Below are 25638 nucleotides of genomic sequence, written 5' to 3' on the forward strand. Positions count from 1 at the left end.
ACAATACTTTTTACAGAGAGAATCTTCATCTTCGAGACAGCGATTCTGACACATATATCTTGCATTTCTAGAGACATCAGAGAAGTTTGATTTTTGAATTGTTGGCGTGAACTCTGAAGTGAAGTGAAGAAGTGAATACTTTTAATATTGCACTTGTGTAGTTAAGCTTGATCACACTACTTAGGCTTAGTTGTATTTTTTTTTCTTTTATTTTTTAATTGGGTTTTTAAGATTCTTCAGATTTCTTCACTTTTTTTTAGTATTTATATTAAATTAAAGGAGAGAATGAGCGTTTTGTGTCTTCTTCTGAATTATGAAGCAGAAACCGTTTCTGGGTGTTTGTGATTCCGAGGAAACTGTTTCTGGTTAGTAGTATTAGTAATGTTTTTTGAGCATGCAGGACGCGGTTTTTCGGAAAGATAGGGCTTTCTCTGATTGCTGACTCTGGAAGCGTTACATTTACATGAGTTAATATTTATTGAGAAGTTGTCAAAGCAAAGTTTTGGGGTTGTTGGTTTGGTGATCCTTTCTCTGAGCCTGAGGCATTTTCTCTGTCACTACATTAGTGTGTGTCTGAGTCGTAGAAATAAAAGTGTTTCTGTGAAGTTTGAAGATTAAGCCACAACATATATTGCTTAAAAGGTTTGTTGGTCTTTATTTTTTTTTTTAGTTCTTCAATTTTCAATTTTTGGGTTTGTTGCTTTTATTTGATCTCCTACTTCTGGAAAGAAAAGTAGTGTTCTTCTGCTACCTTTTTCTTCTAATTTTTGTTTTTGTGAATGTTAGATTTTGTCTCTAACTATTTTTGGGCTTTACAGAAGGATTGGAGAGTTGAGAACAAGGCTGTTTTGTGGATCATTCAATGGCTATCAAAAGGATAATCTCTTGGAATATCAAGCAAGTCAACTTGATTTGAGGTATATAAGATATTATTTTTAAAAAAATTATATATATTTTTTTCTGGTGATGGTTCATTGTACGAACTATCGTGTATACAACTGTAGACAGAGACTTATGTCTTCCCTTCAAAGGAAAGTCTCTCCCTTTCTCACACCAGTAGCCCCCATTTATGAGGAGAAAGATAGGAAAACACACAGCTAAGAAAGACTTCTACTTTAGAACAATCCTTGACCGTTGATATGGGTCAGAACTGATTAAGCTCTCTCTTCTCTCTCTAGATTCATCTTTCACACTAGTCTCACAGCAACGAGATCTTTTCTATCATGGTTGAAAAGTAAAGTTATGGTTTTTGTTTCCTATTGACCAAAATACCCCTACAAAGGATACCATATTACATTTTGGCCATGTGTTTGGTGTGTCTTTTGGAGGGGCACTTTTGGATTTGTGTCTGAAATATCTGCCGACGGCTGCTTTATTGTTTGCCGTTTAAAGTATTTTTCCTTCACTTTCATCAACAACAATATTTCATCTACCATGGTTTAGTTGTATTAAATCAATTTTTTATAGGAATTAAATTATTAATAATAATGTTTAATTTTTATTATAACTAATGTGTGCTTATAATTTTCCAAGGGCATTGAATGGTCGCTCTTGCTAAAGTGAGAGAAAAGACTAGTGGGGCATGTTTTGGTACTTCAGTTTTGTTGGTCGAGCCATGCTTTCAGTAAACAAGCTTTGTGTGATCATAGGAGATTCTCGAAGTTGTTGGGGTTATTGGGGTGGTTGTTTTTTTGTGCCTCAGAGTTTTCTATTGGAGTCTTAATTTATAATTTACGGATCATATGATTGCAACTGCTCCACCACAGCCTTTTAATTTTCTATGCTTGATATCATTTTTCTATTTACCAATTGGCATCTGGGGGCATTTCTTTGAAGGCTTTGGTTTTCTTGTGTTGTTCCATTGTGGCAGCTAATCATCGTCGGTTCTACGACTACCAAACTGAAATCATGGTGGAAGATGGCGATGAGGTTGCGGTAGATGCTCGTTCCACAGAAGACTGGTTGTTGCATGCACAAGAACTTGTTCCTGTTGTCATTGATAAGGCAAGAGAGGTCAAGGGATTTGCCGGTAGATGGAAGATGATTGTCGCAAAACTGGAACAGATCCCTTTGCGGTTATCGGATTTGTCAAGCCATCCATGCTTCTCGAAGAATGCTCTTTGCAAGGAGCAGTTGCAGGCTGTGTCAAAGACACTTGGGGAAGCGATTGAATTGGCTGAGTTATGTTTGAAGGAGAAGTATGAGGGTAAGCTTCGGATGCAGAGCGATCTAGATTCATTGTCTGGGAAGCTTGATTTGAATTTGAGGGATTGTGGGCTTCTGATCAAGACTGGTGTGCTTGGTGAGGCTACTTTGCCATTGGCTGTGTCTAGTTCTGTGGCAGAATCAGATGTTGCAACATACAACAACATAAGGGAGTTGCTGGCACGCCTTCAGATCGGGCACTTGGAAGCGAAGCACCGAGCTTTAGACAGCGTCGTTGAGGCCATGAAGGAGGATGAGAAGAGTGTTTTATCTGTTCTTGGTCGGAGCAATATTGCTGCTTTGGTTCAATTGCTTACAGCTACCTCTCCCAGGATAAGAGAGAAAACAGTTACTGTTATAAGCTCGCTTGCAGAATCCGGTAGCTGCGAAAATTGGCTAGTTTCTGAAGGAGTTCTGCCACCTCTTATAAGGCTTGTTGAATCTGGCAGCACGGTGGGGAAGGAAAAGGCCACAATATCCCTTCAGAGGTTGTCGATGTCAGCCGAAACAGCACGAGCAATCGTGGGACACAGTGGGGTTCGTCCATTGGTTGAACTTTGTCAAATCGGTGATTCTGTGTCACAGGCCGCGGCTGCGTGTACTCTGAAGAACATATCAGCTGTGCCTGAGGTTAGACAAGCTTTGGCTGAAGAAGGGATTGTGAGGGTAATGATCAATCTGCTTAACTGTGGAATTCTGTTAGGTTCGAAAGAGCATGCTGCAGAGTGCTTGCAGAACCTCACTGCAAGCAATGAGAATCTAAGGAGGAATGTCATATCAGAAGGTGGTGTTAGGAGTCTTCTGGCTTATCTTGATGGTCCACTTCCTCAGGAATCCGCGGTTGGAGCATTGAGGAACTTGGTTGGATCAGTTCCTGAGGAATCCTTGGTTTCCCTTGGTTTGATCCCCCGTTTGGCTCACGTGTTGAAGTCCGGATCCTTAGGTGCTCAGCAAGCAGCTGCAGCTGCGATATGTCGGGTTTGCAGCTCCACAGACATGAAGAAAATGGTTGGTGAAGCTGGCTGCATCCCTCTCCTTGTGAAGATGCTTGAGGCCAAGTCAAACAGTGTTAGAGAGGTTGCTGCCCAAGCAATTGCAAGCTTGATGGTTGTGTCTCAGAATCGAAGAGAGGTTAAGAAGGATGACAAGAGTGTGCCAAACTTGGTTCAGTTGCTTGATCATAGTCCTCAGAACACTGCAAAAAAATATGCTGTTACTTGCCTTGGATCACTTTCTTCATGTAAGAAATGTAAGAAGCTTATGATCTCATATGGGGCAATTGGGTATCTGAAGAAACTTACTGAGATGGACATTCCAGGAGCTAAAAAGCTGCATGAAAGGTTGGAAAGAGGGAAATTTAGAAGTTTATTTAGCAAGAAATAGAGGAAAAAATTGTTAATTTTTAATTTTTTTTATTTTGTATTAAGAAGCAAATGCTAAGTTGCAAACTGGAATGAACAGGTTTGCTAATCTATGTATTATAAATCAGTGTTAGATTATATTATAAATATTTAAATTTCTGTGCTCTCTCCCTCCACCCTTTTTCTTCTGAAATTCTTTTGGGAATTCGAATAATAAGTTAAATCTACTTGTTTGGCTGTTATTTGAACTATTTATTTAATTATGGGAAAATTTCATACTCAAGATATTCTCCTATTATCTTCTGTCTTCATGCAGGGTTTTTCTCCTTTTTTTGTTATTCATTGCCCACTTTGTGAAATCTATATAATGATTGTGATCAATGTCGGATTATTTTATAATAATTAAAGTTTCTGTATCCTATGTCTCTGTGGATGTGTTTTGTTCTAAATTAGGCACTTGAACACTGTCTGATGATTCCCTTTGGATGCCAACATGTGAAAAAGTTAAAACCTCGGATATCCATCCACCTTTAGTAAACATGCAGTGATTTATTTATTTTTATTGTGAATTTAGTTAATGAGAGGTAACAGTTCTACATAAACTTTAAAGTACAAAGTGCACTAAAGCTATTAATGGGATCAGAATAAGCAAGGGATATAAAAGAGCAAGAACCATGTATATATATATATATAGATATATATATATATATATATATATATATATATATGTTTTGCAATGGTTTTTCTTTTTCTTTTTTCTGGATTAATGGTGTTTATAGTTTTTGAATAAGTTTTGAATTTGATTTTAGTGTCTGACTTTTTAAAATTTGATTTTAATTTTTTTATTTTAAAAACATTTAAACTTTGATCTGTGTATAGGAGGAAAAAAATAAAAAGGGGCTAGTTTTAATGACTAATATTTTGATATTTTAAAAATAACAAGACAACAATTAATTGATTTTTAAAGTTAAAATAAAATTAAAATTTTTAGGAACTAAAACTACAATTAACTACCCCTGTTATTGGTGTATAACATTCCTTCACTCTAGCAGGTATATATTGGCATGGCAATAGTAATTAATCGGATAAGTAATTACAGAAGTGATGATGAGTCCACTAAAGAGCTTAAGGACTCTTACCTTCCAGCTTCCTTAATTTTTTTATTTTATTCATGTCATCACCTTCCAGCACTTAAGTATTTTATAATTTTGTTCTGTTGTTCAGTTCGGATTCCTTTACAAGAAAGAATTATGCTTGGTTCACTTTTTATTTTATTATATATTTTACTACTACTATAAATAAAAATATTATCTTGTTTTAACTTTATTTTTTTATTTTATAAGATAAATACAGAAAATATAAAATAACAAAACAGTTTTTACTATTTCTTACAAGATTTTTTTAAAAATAAAAACTAAGAAAAAATAATTTCATAATTATTAATCAAAATACAAAAATTACAAATCAAACGAACCTCAAATTCTTGTTTGTTCCCAGTAAGTTAATGATTTCTTCTATAACACTGATTAAAAATTGTTCGAGTGTTAGTGAAAGAAAGCTTTCCAATGTGAAAAGTTTTTAGCGTGAACTATCATAAAATTTTCTGAAATTTAAAGGAAATACTGAAGCTAAAAATTAAAATAAGAAACACTTGCATCTACTCTTATAAAGATTTATTCTTATCTATGTCCAACATTGCAATAGTGTTTTTTCTAAAGAAATTCATATGCATTTTTTTAAACGAAGGGCATATATGCCTATCACCACATTAAAAAAATGGTTTTTTTTAGTATAATGTTCATAGAATATTATTAATAATATTTGCAATAATGGTTATTTTCAAAACAATTTTTTTTATATTCAATTTGAGATTATGTTGCAAGACCACGATTGAATGAATTGTCATTCACTGAGATGTTAGAACTGCTTGATCAGTAATAATTTTAATTAACGATTTTTCTGTTTAAAGTGTTATAAAAATAAAATAAAAATTAATGAATTATATTAGGGAAGGTCTCAAATATAAAATTACTTGAGATCTCAAAATTTCAAGACCCTTAACCTACTAAAATTCAACCTTATTTTTGCACTTTATATACTAGCTCTGTTTACCAAATAATATACATATCTGAAGTTGGAAGATTGTTCGGTTTAAAAGTTAGTATTTTTGAAAATCAACCTTTACTTTTAAATTTTTAATACTTTCGTGCTTCAAGATTTTGAAGTCTTTAAGTCATGGCCAAATGAATATTTCTGCTTCAGTTCCCTTAAAAGATACTCTGTTTTGGGTTTTTGGCCACCTTGAACCACATTATACAAAATTTGCTGGGACACATCTTATTAATAACTATCAATCTTGATTTATGTTGCTTGTGTTGAGTTTTGGCAACCTGTCTGGAAGCCAATCTGAACCAAACCTTTTTGTGATTATGCTGCAATGTTCTGCAACTACCAAAGATTTGAATTTAAATTAATAAATAATGGATGGAATCTTTTAGTTGGTTTGTTTGTATTAAAACTCTCCATTGATTTAACACTTTCAACAATAGTTTTTAGATGTGGAAAACTCCTTTTACATCGATTTTTCGTTAAACTGAAATAGAATGTGTGTCAGAAAGTGTTAATCTGTCAATATTTTACATCGGTTGTTTCTTATCCGATGTAGAAAGTACCTATACAATAGCAGTAGCACATCTTTACAAAACCGATGCCATATAGGTATTATCTACATTGATTTTCTTTAGAACTCATGCAGAAAGTCATTGTTACATAACAAAAGTATATGGCAGTTGAGTTTTAAAATCAAAATCAGTCTACAAATATGTTGTTATAAATAATCTTGCAGCCAATTAGTACTGCAAACATTAACAATCCATTCTAAACTCAAGTTAATAAACAAGGAAAACTATTTATTATATGAAAATAGAAACAAGTTAATAAACAAGTGACATTTTGATGATGATGCTTTTCATTTTTTTCCCTTTGATATTGTTTTTTTGAATGTAGAAACAAGGTAAAAGTGTCTCCAGCATAACTAACATAATCTAAAATCTATAATTAAACTTTTACTCATGCACCTAGCTTTTTGTACTATTCTTTTTCAACGAGAATCATTATCTTCAAAAGATGTAGACTTACTAATCCAATGTTTCTGGAGCAGTTGAAGCAACTCCATCTGGAGAACTTAATTGGCTATTTATGTGAAGATGGGAGAGTGCTTAGCTTCTTGTCTAAAGATAATAGCTTTTCAGAGGCACACATTTTTTTTCTTCTTCTTTTGATCAGTTGAGTGAAATTATTCATAATTTTCCACCTCAATATATAAATTCTTATGAAAGGGGTATCGTTCTTAATAATGATGTATGTAATGAGAGAGTTACTTTTATAAGAGTTAGATGAACAAATATAGATCATTAAATCTTACATATGCATGAATGAATAAAGATTAAAGTGGTCCTATGACGACTAGGAATTTCACTATCTTAAGACTGCAATAATAGTTATGATTACTGTTTACCGGGGTCTCAGAGGCGGTCACGTATCATCAGATCACTAACTTCCTTGATCTTCCAGCATTGGGTAGGTGTCTTCCCCAGTACATCATCTTACAACTTTGCAGAAACTTGTGCTTTAATTTGGTAAAAATATATGTAGAAAGATAAATGCATATAGTAAATACAATTACATGTCTTAGCTATTTTGATTTACTTGAAGACAAAGTGTTGTGGAGTCAAATTATAGAAATTGAGCAAAGATTATTTAGATGTATTCACCTTCAGCTTTGCAGCTGTTGCTTAGTGTCATGCTTTTTTGAACTGATGGTGTGCAAGTTGAAGTGCATCCATCTCGTTTAACTCAATTCTTAGCTTTCAAAACTACAATCAAACTTTGTTGTTGCTTTTGTCCTCTACAAATATTGATCGTGCTTTTCTCTAACCATTGAGCATGACATGTTTATTCTTTTCTCATTCAGAAGACAAAGAATTTATCACAAGCAATGTCCTTTGGAGAAAAAATATTATTCGTTTCCACTTTTTTATTCATCACATTCACATTTTGCCAAGCAAAGAATTATTTACTTGTCTCTTTCTCTGAAGGATCTTCATGCAACATATTGTTAGCTAGGTTTGGACTTGTATAGCTCTTAATTTTTATAACAGTTTCGAATCAATTTATACTCTAATGAAATGTCTTAAAATTCAGTACTATATAAATACAAAACTTTCATTAATCTGTTCACCATTTTACTTTCACTGAAAGCTTTTGAAACTTGGACATATTGGAATTAATTTTTGTAATATCTTATTCACTCATACAATATTACGCCAATTTCAATTTAATCAAATTCATAAAATCAAGATCAGCAAAACTATATGCATAATCTATTCATATTATCTACTTTTCTTCTTTGCAAAACATTGATTCAGAGTAACCCTACTTTAAAAAGACTAAAAAGGTTGCATAGTCTCTAACTATGAGAAAATCTAGAGATCCAAATTTGGCTTTGCGTTTTAGTTGTTACCTTTAATTCCAAAAGAAATTAAGCATTGCTAGCGCTTGAGCTTAAAAGGTTCAATATCTGCTACACTTTCTATTCACGCCTTCTCAACAAAATAATTCTTTTATGTTCAGTATTCTTCAATGAATAAAAAGATTTCACGCGTTTCTTATCTTTATTCTCATTATTTCTCTTCTCAAGCAAAGAATTTAACCTCTCTTTCTCTCATGATAAAAATTCTCATAAGAAAGTGTCCCCTCTCTCTCTCTCTCTATATATATATATATGGGTTATGATCATTGTTTGCTCATGCAAAGAAACCAAGCAGAAAAACAACGACAGTTTTTCTTTTAAGTGAATTCAATCTCGTGCCTGAGTCTGATCAAACTTTTTTCATTTACATCCCATTTTGTCCATTACCTTTGTGTTTCTAATTTTTTTTTTAAAAAAAGACAAGAAATTACAAAACAAAACAAACAAAAAATTCTGTATATTATATTCGAGTTTGTTCTTGAATCCAAAAACAAGATAACCAGGGATCAAGTTTGGTTCTGTGTTGTTCAGGGGTGCAGGCAAAACACAAGGAGCCGAAGACTTTTAAGCCAAGCAAGTTTGGCTCTGTGTTATTCACAGCATAGCTCTTCTTTGATTTGTAATATCCATTGTGATAAGAGCGTCCTCTACCTCTTCCACCTCCATTTCCTCTGTGGAATTAAACAACACCTTCGAGTCTTCCAATGAAGCACCAGTGAGTTGCCTCTCTTGTTGCAACACTGAAGAGAAAACCTTGTTGATGGAAGGAATTGAAGGGGCTCCATCAACAAGATTTGAGTTTTCACAGTTCCATACAACTCATTAAGTCCTTTCAAAATGCACACAACATATGCTGAATCCTTATACTTCTTAACAGACTTTATTTTGTCACAATTGCATTTAACATGGCAAGTACAATTGGGAATTGGTCTCTGCACTTCTAATTCATCCCATAGGGTTTTGAGTTCAGTGAAAAATTCAGAAACGGGTCTTTCACCTTGCTTAATTGAATGTATATATCTCCTGATGAAAATATTGGCATACTACATGGATGCTCAGAATGTTAAAATGAATTCGACACTTTAACAACTTGCCTTGACTATTTTATTAAAATGGGAGATATTGGTATGGAGTAAAATTAAAACATCAAATCAAAAATTAAGGGAGTAGATTTTAGCAACACCATAGTTTATAATGCATATTCCTGCTTTTTACCATAATCTGTAATAAGTGAAATTTTCATTTTAAATAAGAATATTACAAGCACCCCTCCTAATATATATATATATATGTTAAGCTCTTTAAATTAATGACCGTTTTGCATGTACAGGTGGAGAAGTCTGCATGCGATATACAGTATTTGAAACTCGGTAATAAAAGAAATAAAAAATATCATAAAATATTACTAGAATTTTTCTGAACTCCTCACATTGGGCTTGTGCAAAAATCCAACAAATATAGTTAAGATACAAAAATACGCCATTGAGCTTCTTAAAGTAGTCTTCTCGTGTAAGGCGTGTTGCTAGCATTTTTTGTAAATGCAATTGATAGTATTAAAATTTAATCATACTTTTTCATTGTAATACAACATCATTATTTTATTCATATATAGTAAAATGAGTTGGGTCTCACACTAGTATTACAATCTCTTTTATATATTTGTTTTGAATAATTTTTAGATTTTTCCAAACATTGAGCAATTGTCACTCAGCAAGGAAGACGCCATGGCGATATCTCATGGATTGTTTCAGGCAAAGCCAAATTCTCAAACGGTATTGCTTTCATAACTCTTTCTTACTTTGCTCTCATTACTTGGTGGAATAATTGTGGTCATATCTAGAGGGGTGTGTTGAAAGTCACACGTAACAGATAATCATGACAAAAATGGAATAGGTTAAAATCTCACATCGAATAGAGATTATATCAAAATAAATTATATAAATGAGAAATAATCTTTATTTTATAAATTAGTTTTATAGGGTTGACTCAAAGCCCAAACTCACTCTTCAGAGTAATGTTGGTTATAATCACTGATGTCCTTCCTTTCTGTTTTAGATATTATTACACTTATTGTTTCCTGTTTTTGTCTTCTTTTTCTCACAAAATTACCTTTTTGTTGCTTTTCTCATTTACTATACCCTTTGGTTTCGTGTTTTTTTATTTTCTTAGCGGTTTTGATTCCTAGGTTATCCCTAACTTAGAGCATCAAGCAATAACTAAGGAAGACATTTTTGGTTGAGATTAAACCAGCGTCACCAGTAAAGATGTAACAGATCATTCTACCACCCCAACAGCACAAGGAAGCAAAAAGAGGTGTGTACAAATGAAACAATATACCCATCAAGGAGCTGAACATCCTGATGTATGCACTTGTATGTTAGACTTCTTCCACCCACTTGATCCATTGGATAAATAAATCACTAAAGTTCTATTATATGGTACGTATTGACAGAACATCAACAACAAAAGCCTTATCCCACTGGGTATTGACACAAAGAAGACAAAATCCGAGTCATGCTTCATGTACTGAGGTATATATGATAGAACAGGGCAGCTGATACTGGACTTGACATTACTACTAAGCTCTTCCTGGTCACAGCTTCGAGTACTGAGTCATTTATGTTGTAACAGAACTGATATCAAAGCAAGAGAAAAATTACCATCCGAGCTCTGTGTTCAAGTAACAGAACCATCGGTCAGCACCTTCCCCAGGACAATGAAGTACTTGTTTCCAGCCAAACTAAACAGCTATATATATATATATATATTCAAGGAATTGGTATATTTAATTTTTTAGCTCATTCCACCATTGGAATACTATATGTTTATCAATAACCCCAAATACCGGATATGAAAAAAAAAAAAAAAGCTGAAGCATTAATGAACCAAATATTGTCCCCCAACACCTAAGGTAGTGACATAAGTGCATAACCCATATTTATGTTAGAGCCCACCTCAGCTCACAGATGGGACAATGATGTGTACCTAGTACTAGTAGCATTTGTCCAATCTAAGGAACATGACTTATTTAGCTATTTACTAATTAACAAATTATGTCTTGTTTGTAGGTTTATATTTTTTTTTAAGGTTTCGAGTGACTTATTTAAAAATTCACTTATCATATTTTAAAGTTTACACAAAGATTCAACATTCTTTTTTAAGATTTAACTATTTATTGAACATGCTCTAAAAAAAAACTATTTACTTAGCATAGACTTTGTTTTCATTAAGGTTTAAAATATTTTAAAGTTTTTGTCAAAAGCAAAATTTAAGTTGTTTTTTTTTACAGAAACATATTTTAAAATTTACATCAAGCTTTAACATATTTTTTTTAAAAGATTTAGCTAGGTATTTACTTAACATAGACTTTTGTTCTCATCAAGGTTTAACATATTTTCTTAAGGTTAGAGTGACTTAGATAAAAAAAAATTAATTTTATAATAGGAATTTAAATAGATTAGTGAACTACTTCCATGTAAGTAATGTTTTTAAACATTAAAACGGTTACACATTTTTAATTAAAATATTTTAACTTATTCAGCAAATAAATCTAAACTAAATTGAATATAATTCGAATCAGGTTATTAATTAGACTCTCAATTATTTGCTTAACTTATTCTTTTTGTATTTGCTTATTTATTATACATCTTTTTTATTTAAAATATTTATGTCATTTTATACAGTTATATCTTTTCCTTCGTTTTACTTTTTATACATCCAACAACTAAAAAAATATCTCATTTTTTATTCATTTACTTTATTTTACTTTTTTCCCCTAATCCAAACAAAGTATTAGATAACTTCTTATTGATGAAGAATATAAAAATCTTACACTAATAATTCAAATTAATTTATTAATATTTTATCAGCAATCCGATCTGTAACACCCGTGCATTGAAAAGGTAGACTTTATTTTCCTTTTCCCGATAAATCATGGATGGATAAAAAATTAATCATACTTACTGTATTTACTAACCCGAGAAAATATTATAAATAAAATTAAATATGAATTCTTTTATATTATTTTCATAAATATAAAAATAACAAAATCTTACGTTATTACATCAATCAAACAGTATGGATTACTATTATCACCTTTATAAAACAAAAATACTATCATATATTTTATTTTGTAAAGATAAGGTTTTTACGTCACGGCATGGTGGACTGGACGCTGTTGAATGTTGAGGTGCGTCTGGCAAAAAAGCAAACTAAACGCAGTCGAGTTGAATTATCTCTCCAGGACACTCATCATCCAATCCCAACGACTGGCACGTTGACATCGGAGTCATCCAACGGTGCAAGATTCTTCCTGCCCAGAGACGAAACCATAATCCGTAGAGCATTAATAAACATTTCCCATTTGTTTGGTTGCTCCGAAAACAGAGGACCAAACAAGCCCTTATCACAACTCTATCTAACAAATTACATAGGACAGGCCCAAAACCAAAAAAAGCTTCTTTGTCTCTCGTGCCGATTCTCCACCACTATTCCCTTCACCCCAATCACACTTTCCGGTAGTTGTTGGTACTCTCTCTCTCTTTCTCTTCTCTCTTGTTTTTTTTTTCTTTTGGGGGGAGGGGGGGGGGGGGGGGGGGGGGGGGGGGGGGGGTTGCTGGTGTTTTAGTTGGTTGATCCTTTGACCTTGCAGCTTGAGATTGTAAAGTTGCAAACTTTGAAGGTGGGGATTGCGAGTTTTGATTCTGGGTCAACTTAAAAGAGGTGTTGATTTGATTGGGTGGTTGGGATTTTATGATTTGATTTGATTGGTTGGTTGTTGTTATATTGTTGCTATGAATGTTGTCTTGTTTTTGGTGTGCTTGGTTGCGTTGAGAATGATTGAAAGGGTGAGGGAAATCGAAGATTTTGAAGATGTGGTTGTTGTTATGACAGGAAAGGGATTGATGTAAGTGGGCTACGGGGTAGTTCAGATGGATCGATTCTCTTTTTCTCTTTTATCTTATTTCATGTGCCAAACCTGGCGTGATTGAATTAAGCTTTTTGTTTTGACAAATGAATCTTAATTCTTATTAATGGATTATAAGTTATTTTGATGACTGTCTTGTTCAGTTTTTTTTTTTTTTTTTTTTTATGGGGGGGAGGGGGGTGATTTGTTGAAAGCTGTTTGAATGAGTAGTCTATGTTATTGGAGAAACTTGGATGCCAATGCTCTTAGATTTGGTCGTTGGTTTCGATATGTTGGCCTAGATAAGTGAAGTATTTGTCTGACTGATGTTCTTTTGGGTGAATTGCAGATACCTATCGTGTTTTTTGATTCTCGTAAATATTCTACTGTAGCTAATTACATTCCCCCTTGTAATTTCATCCAAGTTCTTATTTGGAAATAGAGCCTGGATTGAGTGCTGTGTGTTATACAGAGTTTCAAGGTTACCTCTTAAACCTTGCAAAATGAGACCTAAAGTAGCCACTGTTAGAAGGGCTAATACAATAATTATGGAGTTTTATTCTATTCTACCGAGCCACCCTCACCAATTGACTCTTACTCCATTTCCAAGGATGACGGTGTTGGAGATGTCTTCTTGTTTATGACGGAGCACAACTGTATTATTTGATTCATGTAGCTGACTCCACTTAGTGAAAAAATACTTTTGTTGTTGAGGAGGATTAACTGGTCAATCAGTGGTTGCTTGAGTGTCCAGAACTGTACTTGTGACTCAAGCAAGGATTATATTAGGGATTTGGTGGGGTGGAGATTTAATGTTATCTGTGTAGGAAATCACAGTTGGACTGCTATTGAAATTAATAAAATAGGGTACAAGTCTAGAAGATGAAAGAAGAAAAATAATCTAGGGTTCACCACAAGAGTCACTTGTGGTGTTGTGTTGAAGCACAGTTGAGTAAATTACTCAAGAATGAATCACTATTCTGTCTCTTAATGAATATTTTGCAGTCTCCTGCCCAAATTAACTAATTCTAACTTGATCTGATGAGTAAATTTTCACAAAATTTAGGGGTTTCACTTGATGTTTGTGAGGTAGGTAATAAAAAAGTTGAACCTATTACCTGATTTTTGCCCCAATTTTTACCTAGCACTTGAGGTTTGAAGCTATTGTAGTTGAAGAATGTATTCCCCAATAGGCTAGAATTTGAAGTTTACAGGTTATCTACTTTCTGTAATTTAGCATTCTTTACTTTTTACTATGTTTAGTTCCTTTCATGAAAGTTGAGAGAATAAATGAAAATGAAAACAAAATGAGTTGAGTAAATTGAAATCTGATGAAATTGTGTTTGCTCTGTTCTTCTCTTTTTAGATATAAATGGTGTGTAATCGTTGGATTTTACACAAAGGATGAGTTTTCAAATGCTCATACATTATAAACACTTAAACTAGACATTATCACATGATGCCACTTAGATAAGAGTGGAAGGTCTACTAAATATTCTTGCTAATTGATTATCATGATTTTATGATCTTGGTGAAGATTTTGTGGAAGTGCTATACTATTCTCAGAAAGATTAGCAACATTTTTTGAAGCATTTTGATAATATCTGTGTCTTACTTTTTTAATGTTAGTACTGCTTTAGTTAATGATTTTAAGTGTTTAACAACTTAATATATGAATCTTTGATTTTACACAATTTCACTTTTAACTTTGCCTACTCATTTCTTCTTATTTTATTGACATGAATGTGCTGTGATTTTGTTTCATGGCAGCTATTAGTGTAGAAGATGAGTACGCTGGATGCAACAAGGGCTGAACTTGGTCTTCTTGTTTTATATTTGGGCAAGGCTGAAGCAAGGGACAAAATATGCAGGGCAATACAATATGGTTCCAAATTTTTGAGTAATGGGGAACCTGGTACTGCTCAGAATGTAGACAAAACAACCAGCTTGGCACGAAAAGTCTTCCGTCTCTTTAAGGTTTTAGGTTCTTTTTACTTTCCGAGTTTTGAAACATGCTTTTTCATCGGTTCATTTTTTTTTGTCATTTAGGTAGTGGCAGTGTTTTTTTTTTTTATCAGACAAATAAATAATATATATTCGTATACGGCACCAGTGGTACCAATAGTCAAATACAGACCCTCTTAAACAGAGAAATCCCCACATATGTCACCATGGTTAAAAAATATTATGCCCTAATGACAGGCATAAGTAAAATGTAACCAAGATTTGCACAAAAGAGAACCCATCTACTCATCTATGATTCGTTGTCGTAACTTGTAAGATATACCCCAGCACATGTAAATTTGCTGCCCTTATCCCTTACTACATACCCAATAGATGTGTGCATAACGATCATCAACAAATAGGATAACCAATGAATCCCTGACATCAAAATCCGTGTGTCCCAACAAAAAGTGCTCCATCAGAGAGCATCAATCCTGCTTTCACCTCACCTCTTGACAGCCATTGAGCACTTTTTTTATTCTCACACACAAATAATCCAGCACACCATAAATGCACCGTTCTCATGACCACTGGCCACATGAGTTTACCACCACCTCTGCACCTCTGCATCTAGGCAGTGGCAGTGTAAAGTGATACTTCTTTCTTTGTTCCATTTTCCTTATGTGTATCCCCTTTGATTGATTTGTTTATGAGAAAAAGGGTTATGCAGTGACAAGGTAAAAAGTTTTACACAGTCATCCAATCATAACCCACCATGTATTGTAAGTTTGTTGATTTTTAAAATAAATATCTTAAAGTAATTCAAAGGATGATCTGTAATTGGATGGCGGTGTAAAATTGTTTTACACTATCAGTGCATAGACATTAAACTCTTTGTTTATAAAAGACAAGAAATTTGTAGTATGCATAATTTATTTTTTTGGGTTCTGAGGGACATAATTGGAAAAAGGATAGATCAAAGAAAGTCAAATACTGTATATTTTGGCATAAAATTTTGTGAAAGGGAGGTCCGCCGTGGTGGTGCCATAAGATGCAATGGTGTGTATATATGGAGGAATTTTGGCCTTCCACTATGTTCTGCCATTGATAACACTGGTTGCAAATTAATTAGTTCATGCAATGACCATCACTCTTCACTCTTTAATTTGCAGTTTGTCAATGACCTACATGCTTTGATAAGTCCAACACCACAGGGGACACCCCTCCCCCTAGCTCTGTTGGGAAAGGTATGCGAACTCTAAGAACATTTCTCCTTTTTTTCATCTTTGTTTTATTTTCCTAATATCTTGTTGAATTTTTTTCAGTCCAAGAATGCTCTACTCTCCACTTTCTTGTTTCTTGATCAATTTGTGTGGCTTGGCAGAACAGGCATCTACCAGGTTGGAAATAATAAAATATATATATTTTTCTGTAGCATCATGTTTTTTTTTCTGTATTATTATATGAAAATACCATCTAGCAGTATAAGAGTTTTGTGTTTAATTACAGAATAAAGAGCGCACCGAACTAATTGGCCGGATATCTCTTTACTGTTGGTTGGGATCCTCGGTGTGTGCCACCTTGGTTGAGGTTTGTGGCTTTCCTACCTTCATTTATGCTAATATGTGTGCATCTATGCCCTCGTATTCCTTCACTGTTAACCTCTGTGTGACACGTTTTGCTTATTTGATAAGCTTGGGGAGCTTGGAAGACTCTCTGCATCAATGAAGAAGTTAGAGAAAGATCTCAAGAACAAGAATAAATACGATGTATGTTATCCATTCTTGTGGATAAATTCTTCAAACTTTCTGTTATGGGTTTCTTTGGACTGTGATTGCCTTACTTTTGTATGTGTATTGGTTACCTATATATGGCTGCAGGATGAGCAATACCGTGCCAAACTAAACAAGTCAAATGAGAGGACTCTATCACTTATCAAAGCAGGAATTGATACTGTGGTAGCAGTAGGACTGCTTCAATTGGCACCCAAGACAGTTACTCCTCGCGTAACTGGGGCTTTTGGATTTGTTTCGTCTCTAATATCTTGCTATCAGGTACCTGCTAGTATAATTGTAGTTTAATTCCGTTGTGCTTCTATTTTCCTATCCTATCCTAAAACCTTGTATCCATGTCTCATCTGTGTGCATAAACACATTCATTCCTTTTGCACAACTAATGACCAAGGGATACAAAAATACAGACAAAATTAGCTCTTGACCTTTTTTTCCCCTCAAGAACAGTAGCAACCGCATTAGAAATGTTTTAAATTAATTTTCACTATGGTTGTGTCTCTTGATCATTGGAAGGTCGTGATTGTTTTTTAAGTTGTAAATATTCTTAGGAGTACCAGTTTCACTGACAAGAATTTTGGTTTGTGCAATGCAGTTGCTTCCTGCCCCGGTCAAGTCCAAAACTGTGTGAAGTGTGGAAGAATAGAAAGGTTCTCATGACGTGTCTGTCGTCAAATAATTATATGAATTGGTCAGGAAATGTCGGTTGGTGTGAGCATTGACCAATTTTCATCATAGTTACAATTGTTCTCTAAAACTGTTGTGTAGGGCATCTTTCTATTTTGGTCTTTCAAAATATATGCAACTATAATATGTTGCTCCATAATTTACAAATACATGAATTTGTACCCTAAAAGACATGCAATATCAAATTGGTTCCCCCACTTCCCCTAAATGTTTGTTTCATTTTGTTATCAAAACGGTCCTTTAAATAACATCAAATTTACCCTTGAAGGACAACTAAATGCGTTGATTTTATCATTAAAGGATTAATTTGATGTTTATAAAAGGCTACTGCGATGTCGTGTATAAGTCATGACTAAATGTTTATTTATTCGTCATTGTTTTCTGAGTGTGAGAATGAAAGGTATAACTTCACATGAGGGGTTGATTGGAAATCGCTTCACATGTTTCTACGTACTGTGATACTGATCACAACTAAGAAAAGCGCGTTTCTACTTATTGATGATGATCACAACTAAGAAAAGTACGTTTCTATTAGTAAAAGGTGTAGTTTAATGATTTTTATTCTGATTTATATGAGATTCACCAAAATGACTCGATATCAATAAATTTTTAATATGTTAATATAATGGTATGACATGTTTGGTAATGTTGATTGAAATGATAATGTAACATATTAATTGAAACAATATTGTTTTAAATGGATAAATGGTTTCATTTTAGTCATTTATGCTTTTAAAATTGTTTTATTTTAGTATTTAAGTTTTTTAGATGGTTCATGCACATAAGTAAGTGAATTAGTAATGCTACAAAAATGAATACAGTAAATACATTATACCATCCAACACAGAAACAAACCTAGTAAACTAGTTTTGTGTTGCAGCAGATTCAATTTTCAATTTCTTCTTTATCTTAGGTAAGACACACTCTTTCCCAGGCAAGATATGTGACTTTGGCAGTCGATGCACAAAATTTGCTTAGGAAAATATTTTCTGAAGTTATTGTATAGGTGTCTAAGATAAAATCTTTGTGATAATTTTTGTATAATGTCTTCAATTACATTTATTAGATCATGACATCATATATAATTGTTAGAATCAAAATGTATTATTTTCGTAAACTTAATGAATCAAAATGAAATAATTTAAAATAACATCTTTTCAATTAACACATGATATCATCATGTCAATTAGCGTTAACGAATAAGTCAAATATTTTCGTTCAACAAAAAATAATCAAAATAAAACCTTTGAAAAAATAAAAGATCAAAATAAAACTTTTAGCGTTAACGAATAAGTCAAATATTTCCGTTCAACAAAAAATAATCAAAATAAAACCTTTGAAAAAATAAAAGATCAAAATAAAACTTTTAAAACATAAGTTGGATGGGGAAAAAATTATAATATAAAAAATCATAAGTATCCCACGGATTTAACTCAAAAAATAACCTTTGAAAACATAGGTTGGATGGGGAAAAAATTAATCTACTCTAAAAAGTAAATTCTCCAAAAGGTTTCAAACTGATTGTATTTTTTTTTTCAACTAAACCTTTTCCTGAGTTTTCTTGCTGAGGATACTGGTAAAAAAGGGTTAAACCAGTCGTCTACCAATCAATGAGACTCGAAAACAAGTTATATTGTGTGCTAGTGTTTTGAACTTGACTCTTCGTGCTATAACCTTTGCTTAAGTTGATTATGATCTACGGCTACGATTTTTATATTAATCAATTAAAAGGTACAATTTTTTGTATTGTATTTACTTAATTTTCAAGAGTTTTTATAAAAAAAAAAAATCATTCTTGACATTTAGTCATTTTATTTTATTTTATTATAAAACATCATTTTCATTAACTTTTGCTCAAAACATTTTCTTAATGAATTTTGTTTCAAGAAAACAATTCCAACTTTATACTAAAAATTGTTTATTGATGCTTTTTTATTTTATTTTATTTTTCAAGACAATCCAGCTCAAGGCACAAGCAAATAAAAAATATGAAACATAAAATCAACTATCATTTATTCACTAAATAAAGCATTGTTCAACAAAGCAATTTGCATCCACTATTTAATATAAGGCATTTTATAAGGAAATGAAAAAAAAAAAAAAAAAAGCCAAGTAGCAGTAGATACTAAAAAATTGACTATAATTACCAGCACGAAATTTGGTTTGTCTAACTATAGTTAACGCAGAATTAGGTGGATGATATAAGGAAACAACTTGAGAGAAATCTCAAGTTTTCAAGCATCAGATGCTAAACCACCGAAAAAAGGTGTAATACTTGTCCAACACCCAAGACCATATCTACGAGATGTAAATACTTAGGAATCAAATCAGTAGCCAAAGCACAGAAAGACCAGAATTTTTTAGGGGTAACCATTACACAGAAAACAGGAGTGTTTTTTTTTTTCCTTTTGTTAATTTGGGAGGGGGGATTATAAAAGTACTTTATACTAGCAAAGATCAGAGGGCATATTCTGGATCAAAATCATCATCGTATTCTTCCTCATCCCACTCATCTTCCACGATTCCTAATGCTTGTCCACGAAATATAGTCACAATATGCTGGTAATCTCTCAGTTCTCTTTGCTCGGCCAAAATTTCTTGAGATTCATTTCCAGACGTCACTACAGATTGATGGTTAGCCAGCTGGTCCCTCTTCAACACAAACATTCCAGAGGGCTGCAGAATATCCACATTGAATGGTGGTGATAATGAACTTCCCAGAACTTGAACATGAGAAACACTGCAATCACAATTTTCTTCTAGTTAGGAACTTAGCACAACCATCTGCAATAGATTTCTATGCAATATTTAGGGGTGTTTGGTAGGAGAGAAATAATATACCAAATAAATTTTGTATTCTATTCTGTGGGACTCAGACCTCTTACACTCTACTTTAATTCAAAAAATTCTCTTTTATTTCTCTCCTCTAAACCAAACACATTATTGGGAATACTTTTTCAAATGAAAATGGCAGCATAACAACCATGTCATTAAGTTTTTATAAGCTCATGCTCTAATAGAACAGAGGGTAAAATAGCAATGTGTCCAGCATTTTCCCGAACTATGTAAAATTTGGAGGAGAAATAGTTCCACTGGGAATTTTCATTTTCCACAAATTCATCGAAGGGTGAGATGAAAAGTAATAATCAGCAACAAATATAACAAAGTAAGAAAATGTTAGAAAGGGGAAATATTTTTTTTTTTTGGTGTGTTGGTCAACAAATATATCTTCAGGTTGTGAGACTTGAGGATATAATGTCATGTATGGCTGCTTGAAGTTTTTTTTTACTAAACATGCTCAATATAGTGTACCATCCACTAAGGTCTAGGATTTGTCATCGAACTTTAGGTGACTAGATGAACATTACAGAGGACTCTGACACATGAAGGATGTCAACATATTACAAGGATAAACACTAAAGCATCATTCACTTCACAACAATAAAAGACAACAAACAACAAACAACAAATATTCTATAAACATTTTATGAAACTGAATTTTGGTTAGCAATAACTACAAAACATTTAGAAAGCAGCCATAAAAACTTGTCAGAAAAAGATATCGAACACATCTGCAGAAAGAGAAGCAACTAGTAACTTTAACTCAGTGGATAATACAGTGAAATTCTCTCATGCATAGGGGGAAAAAATGGATCCCAGAGCCAATTTGATGGATGTCCAATCTGTTCACTGCATTCAGGTCAACTTCTCTAGGAGAAGGCTTCAGAATTTAGTTTTAGCATGCCAAGGTTAGCACAACATAACACTTATATGAATAGGACCCTGTAGTGTTAAAAGAGAAAGCCGTATATATTGCTTCTTATATTATGTAAAAAAATCTGTTATTTGTATTTCGCATCTGATGAGGATATTTAAAAGAGTCCAAGTGAAGAACAAAAACCCACCCAATGCAAGTGCAGGTCTAAGAGAGGCAATCCTGCTCCAAACCTGACTTGATTATATCCCCAAAGCTAATATCCCCAAGGGACCTCGAAGTTTAGGGCCCATTTACTTTGAGAAAAGGTTTTCTGTTATCACTCCCTGTTTTCACTTTTAATTACAAAACTGTCACTTTGTTTTCAATTTGTTTCTTGGTTTAAAATATTTGTACAGGAAACAGTGAAAACAACTTTTCAACTTTTCTGGTTTTCTATGTTTCCTATACAAATGTAGTATTTGAAAATAGGAAACAAATTAAAAACAAGGTGGCAGTTTTGTAACTAAAAGTGAAAGCAAAAAATACAAACATAAGTAAACAGGCCCTTATTCTCATTTCTCAACTTTAAAAGAAGGAGGAAACTTGTGCAAATTCATTCAAACAACATTGTTGCAAACACTTCTGGCAAATACTCAAGACTTCATGATCTGCTACGTTTTTGCGCATACATAAGACAAAAATGATATTAAAACCTAGCACAGGCTTATTATTAGGCATTTATTTAGGATACTAAATCTACTCTGCCACTAAGTTTAATAAAACAACAACAATAGACCAGTTTGACAAATACAAACCAAATGGAGAGATAGTACATACCAAATGTATAATAAACCATCCATTTCTTGTCTCTGTACCCTTCCCAAAAGTTCAATCTGCAAAATACCCCCAATACAAAGCACAGGTTCTGGAAGCTTGAACTTCTGTAGCCGGTTTTCCTGTTCATAAGGGATTTTTCTCAGAAATTATTATGTAAAGCAGTTCTTGGAGTTATAAATGAAGGTGCAGAGGGTTACACAAACAGGATCATTAAAATATTGGTGCTAATAATTACTATTCAGGGCAAGCTTCAGAGTACAGTTATACAGGAGAGTGAGGCACCCTTTAATAGCAAACCACATCTCGTTTTTCATATCAGGCATCAAGCAATCAATAAGGCAGAAATTATGCAATGGAAAATCAGTAGACAAACCAGATCAGTTAAATACCTGAGACATTGGAAACTCTGGGGAATTATAGGTCCATACAAACATTTCATCATCGGCGACATCTAAAGAGGCTTTAGGATGACCCATTTTAAACCGAACAGATTTTGCTGAATATATTGGTGACCCTCTCTGAAAATCAGCTGGACAAGGCATAACATTGTTAGCAAAAAGGAATAGAAATATAAAATAGATGGGTCATGCACATAGTTTGTGAAGATTTCAAAGAGTACCTTGAAAAGGCTGGATATTGATTTCGGTAATAACACAAATTTGAGACACCAACTCGTATGTTAATGTCTCAGGCACATTGGGATTACTTTGTCCATCACTTGACCAGTAGCAATATCTACCATTAATGTAGTCTCTTGGCTCTAGAGTATTATCAATGCTTTCCTGAGGAAAGTTATCAGTGCTAGAAGCACCAACTGTCTTAGCAATGCAATTCATTGCAACAGATGACATGAGAGCTCTACCTAAATAAGCATAGACTCTATGTTCTCTCAGTAGAGATAGCCATTCCATAGAATAGCTAGATCCAACCTCTGCATGTTCCTTCGCTCCATTTTGATTCAGTTCAACAACAAAAGCAACTCTAGATAACTGAGGAAACATTCTCAAGCATAGCTGCTTGCAAAGACCATTTGCTATCACTGCAAACCAAAACAGTGTTGATCAAACTTAAAAGGTAACGAAAAATGTAAGGCAACAAGGAACTACAATTGAATTTTCATGAAACTGAGGCATCGGTTGAGAAACAAATGCTTTGTTTGAACTAGTATAACTCACCAAAGTGTCTCCAAGATCGCGAGACACAAGTAACCCGAACAAGATCAGCCAGATCATCCAGACACATGAATATCTTAAGAGACGTATCCGAATCAAGACAGCTGAGGACATCTTTACAGTATTCCATCATGGAGATGAAGGTGAACAAACAACACTAGGATACCTTCTCAAGCCTGATTGAATTGGCTCACAAAGTCAACTGCAATAGCCACTTTAAAGTGAAAAATCCATATACTCAAAACAAAAAGTTTAGTCTTATACCAACTTTTTCCGGGTCAAATTCTTTCCTTTTCATGAATTCTCGCTAACGAAATTGAAATAAATGTATCCATATCTAAAAAATAGGGAAATTTCTACCCCCTTTATTTTCTTAGACTTGTAGCATAATAATGGGGATACAGAAATTGAAAAATTTTCCACCCCACAGGCTAATAAAATAAAATGACACAATAAAAAAATGGTTGAATGGATTGCAACGGTGAGGGGTGAAAACCGTTATCAACCCATCATAAAATCAAAAAATACTTTTAAGAAAAAAACATGAAAATAATTGAGTAATAATGGGTTATGAAATTCAAGCATTTTGGGGGTAAAATCGCTCGCAATCAACACAAAAGGGGGGGGGGGGGGGGAATTTCGAAAAATAAAATTGAATAGACAAAGAGAAAGGAAATTAAGAGGGGGAAAATTCTGAAGAAAATGGGAAAATTGAGGGTAGAGGGCAAAAGGTGTGTGTGTCGAAGGCAAAGTGAGATAAAGAAGAAGAAAAAAAACTTCACCTTTGATGAGTTGAAGAAGGTCGTCCGTTGCAGAAGCGAAACCCTAGAAGTAGAAGGGAGAGAAGATTGAAGAAATATAGAGGATGGAAACTCTGTTGTTGGTAGCAAGGGAGAAATGGCGCATAACCTCACCAAACACAAAAGCTATTTCATAATTGCTCTGTTATTTTTATTTTATTTTTTATAAAAAAAATCTATACCGACATTACATTACCTGAAGAGAAATGTTAGGAACATGCGTAATAGGCTAACATTTCACTGTTTAGTAGAATAGTTTGTAATATAATATAATTATTATAATTATAAAAAAAAAAAAAAAATATATATATATATATATATATATATATATATATATATATATATATATATATGATTGGACAACAGGAATCAAACCTTTAGAATCGTAGCTTCTAGTCCCCTAACGGTGGAGTTGGGGTACAATGAAATCTTTGGTAAATCTAATCAACATTTAATATTTAATAAGTATTATAACTAACAGGAAAATAAATTATATAATGAAAGTATAAAATAATTTTATATTATTAATAAATCTCAAACATTATTTTAATTTTATATAATAAATTTATTGATTTTTATAAAAATTATTAACTTTTTATCCTTCATCTTGTGTATTTTCACTTTTAGTCCCTCATAATTTTTTTGGATGGGTTTGTTTCTAAAAAATTTGTTTGATTTTTACTCCTTCAAAAATAACTCTTTCATACTTAGAAATTTTTACTCAACAGAGGTAATATAAGGAAATTGACTTTCTAAAAACATTAATTATAGTATTTATTAAATATTAAATATAATATACAATTAGCTTAAATAGTATTCTTAACGATTATATTTATGGAATTAATGCATAGTAAATGGCCAACTTTTTAACATGATAAAATATTTAAATGATGGTTTTATTAAATATAATATATATTTAATAAATTTTAATTATACACAATATATATATATATATTAACTATGAATTAAATTTGATATTTATAAAAAATTTCAAAACGTATATCTAATAAAAATATTATATACAGTCAAATTAAACAGTATTGATAAACATTACATTTATTAAGCATAACATATTTATTAAAAGATAAAATATAAGATTAACTAAATTTTTAATTTCTGAACTTTTTTAGATTTTAGTCGTTAAACTAAATATTAACCGGTCATCATCTCTAAAAAGTTTTTCGTCACAATTTTTAGTCTCCACTATTAAGATGGTCACATGTTAATTTTTTGAATTACTTAATGAAAGTTTATTTTCTAGCGGCTAAAACCGTAAAAAAATGCTCATGACAGTGTTTACTTATTACAGTACTTGCATTTTCCGGAATCGAACAAGACAATAAACCTGAAATACTATATAACATAAACCATCCAAACCAAACTTGTTTTCAACTTTGAACCAAAAAAAAAGAAAGAAAAAATGGAATGATATCATCACATTCATAACAAAAGTCAGATTGAAGCTAAAACCCAAAAGACAAAAACAGATCTAGATCTCGTCGGTGGCGGTATCGATCCAAATTCGGCGACAATCATTTCTAGATGAAGATCACTTAAACAAAGCTAATTAACTACCCTCACAAATATATTTTAAGACATCAATTTGTGATCGATTCTGAGAAAGAGAATACTAATTATACTTTCAAAATGGAAGAGTTCAATTTTAAGGAAAACCTTTAAATTAATTTATATAATAAAGAGATGGATA

At 32.8% G+C, this 25638-nt stretch overlaps 3 protein-coding genes and 1 long non-coding RNA gene across 13 annotated transcripts; 3 read left to right on the forward strand and 1 right to left on the reverse strand.

Annotated features, from left to right (window-relative positions):
• LOC100781453 (vacuolar protein 8) lies at positions 1 to 3730 on the forward strand. Of its 3 annotated transcripts, none has more exons than XM_006587804.4 (3): positions 1 to 642; positions 819 to 917; positions 1534 to 3730. In XM_006587804.4, the coding sequence occupies exon 3, from the start codon at positions 1909 to 1911 to the stop codon at positions 3586 to 3588; it is 1680 nt and encodes a 559-aa protein (XP_006587867.1). In that variant the 5' UTR covers positions 1 to 642; positions 819 to 917; positions 1534 to 1908; the 3' UTR covers positions 3589 to 3730. The 3 variants fall into 3 exon arrangements, with proteins under 3 accessions (XP_006587867.1, XP_003534592.1, XP_006587866.1); XM_003534544.5 differs by having other exon boundaries at positions 1871 to 3730; XM_006587803.4 differs by lacking the exons at positions 1 to 642; positions 819 to 917 and adding an exon at positions 976 to 1143 and having other exon boundaries at positions 1871 to 3730.
• Positions 3731 to 8391: 4661 nt separating this feature from the next.
• On the forward strand, positions 8392 to 11061 carry LOC121172789 (uncharacterized). The gene is made up of 3 exons (XR_005886434.1): positions 8392 to 9869; positions 10283 to 10410; positions 10550 to 11061. It is a non-coding gene; the product is annotated as an uncharacterized lncRNA (long non-coding RNA).
• A 1173-nt stretch (positions 11062 to 12234) lies between these two features.
• On the forward strand, positions 12235 to 17667 carry LOC100499755 (peroxisomal membrane protein 11). 7 transcript variants are annotated; one of them, NM_001248648.2, is made up of 8 exons: positions 12326 to 12624; positions 14774 to 14980; positions 16120 to 16194; positions 16273 to 16347; positions 16457 to 16537; positions 16642 to 16716; positions 16828 to 17001; positions 17333 to 17667. In NM_001248648.2, exons 2-8 carry the CDS (start codon positions 14789 to 14791, stop codon positions 17366 to 17368), a joined length of 708 nt encoding a protein of 235 aa, NP_001235577.2. In that variant the 5' UTR covers positions 12326 to 12624; positions 14774 to 14788; the 3' UTR covers positions 17369 to 17667. The 7 variants fall into 7 exon arrangements, with proteins under 7 accessions (XP_040860708.1, XP_040860707.1, NP_001235577.2 ...); NM_001363212.1 differs by having other exon boundaries at positions 12538 to 12614; XM_014779546.3 differs by lacking the exon at positions 12326 to 12624 and adding an exon at positions 12658 to 12778 and having other exon boundaries at positions 17333 to 17632.
• A 1959-nt stretch (positions 17668 to 19626) lies between these two features.
• LOC100527814 (F-box protein At4g00755) lies at positions 19627 to 24068 on the reverse strand. 2 transcript variants are annotated; one of them, XM_003534545.5, is made up of 6 exons: positions 23913 to 24068; positions 23134 to 23332; positions 22578 to 22997; positions 22348 to 22487; positions 21959 to 22077; positions 19627 to 20164 (listed from the first exon to the last, which is right to left on the reverse strand). In XM_003534545.5, the coding sequence occupies exons 2-6, from the start codon at positions 23261 to 23263 to the stop codon at positions 19882 to 19884; spliced, it is 1092 nt and encodes a 363-aa protein (XP_003534593.1). In that variant the 5' UTR covers positions 23264 to 23332; positions 23913 to 24068; the 3' UTR covers positions 19627 to 19881. The 2 variants fall into 2 exon arrangements, with proteins under 2 accessions (XP_003534593.1, XP_006587868.1); XM_006587805.4 differs by having other exon boundaries at positions 23134 to 23306; positions 23913 to 24065.
• Positions 24069 to 25638: the final 1570 nt, after the last annotated feature.

The sequence above is a fragment of the Glycine max genome, chromosome 9 (genome assembly GCF_000004515.6).
Source record: "Glycine max cultivar Williams 82 chromosome 9, Glycine_max_v4.0, whole genome shotgun sequence".
Taxonomy (NCBI): Eukaryota; Viridiplantae; Streptophyta; class Magnoliopsida; order Fabales; family Fabaceae; genus Glycine; species Glycine max.

Excerpts from the sequence above, each read along its gene's own strand:
- LOC100499755 (XM_041004773.1), top strand. The coding sequence starts at position 14,789 with ATGAGTACGCTGGATGCAACAAGGGCTGAACTTGGTCTTCTTGTTTTA. Across the intron at positions 16,348-16,456 it reads GCAGAACAGGCATCTACCAG|AATAAAGAGCGCACCGAACT; the intron begins GTTGGAAATAAT and ends GTTTAATTACAG. Across the intron at positions 16,538-16,641 it reads TGTGTGCCACCTTGGTTGAG|CTTGGGGAGCTTGGAAGACT; the intron begins GTTTGTGGCTTT and ends TTATTTGATAAG.
- LOC100527814 (XM_003534545.5), bottom strand. The coding sequence starts at position 23,263 with ATGATGGAATACTGTAAAGATGTCCTCAGCTGTCTTGATTCGGATACG. Across the intron at positions 22,998-23,133 it reads GCGATCTTGGAGACACTTTG|TGATAGCAAATGGTCTTTGC; the intron begins GTGAGTTATACT and ends TTTGGTTTGCAG. Across the intron at positions 20,165-21,958 it reads GATGGTTTATTATACATTTG|TGTTTCTCATGTTCAAGTTC; the intron begins GTATGTACTATC and ends TTGTGATTGCAG.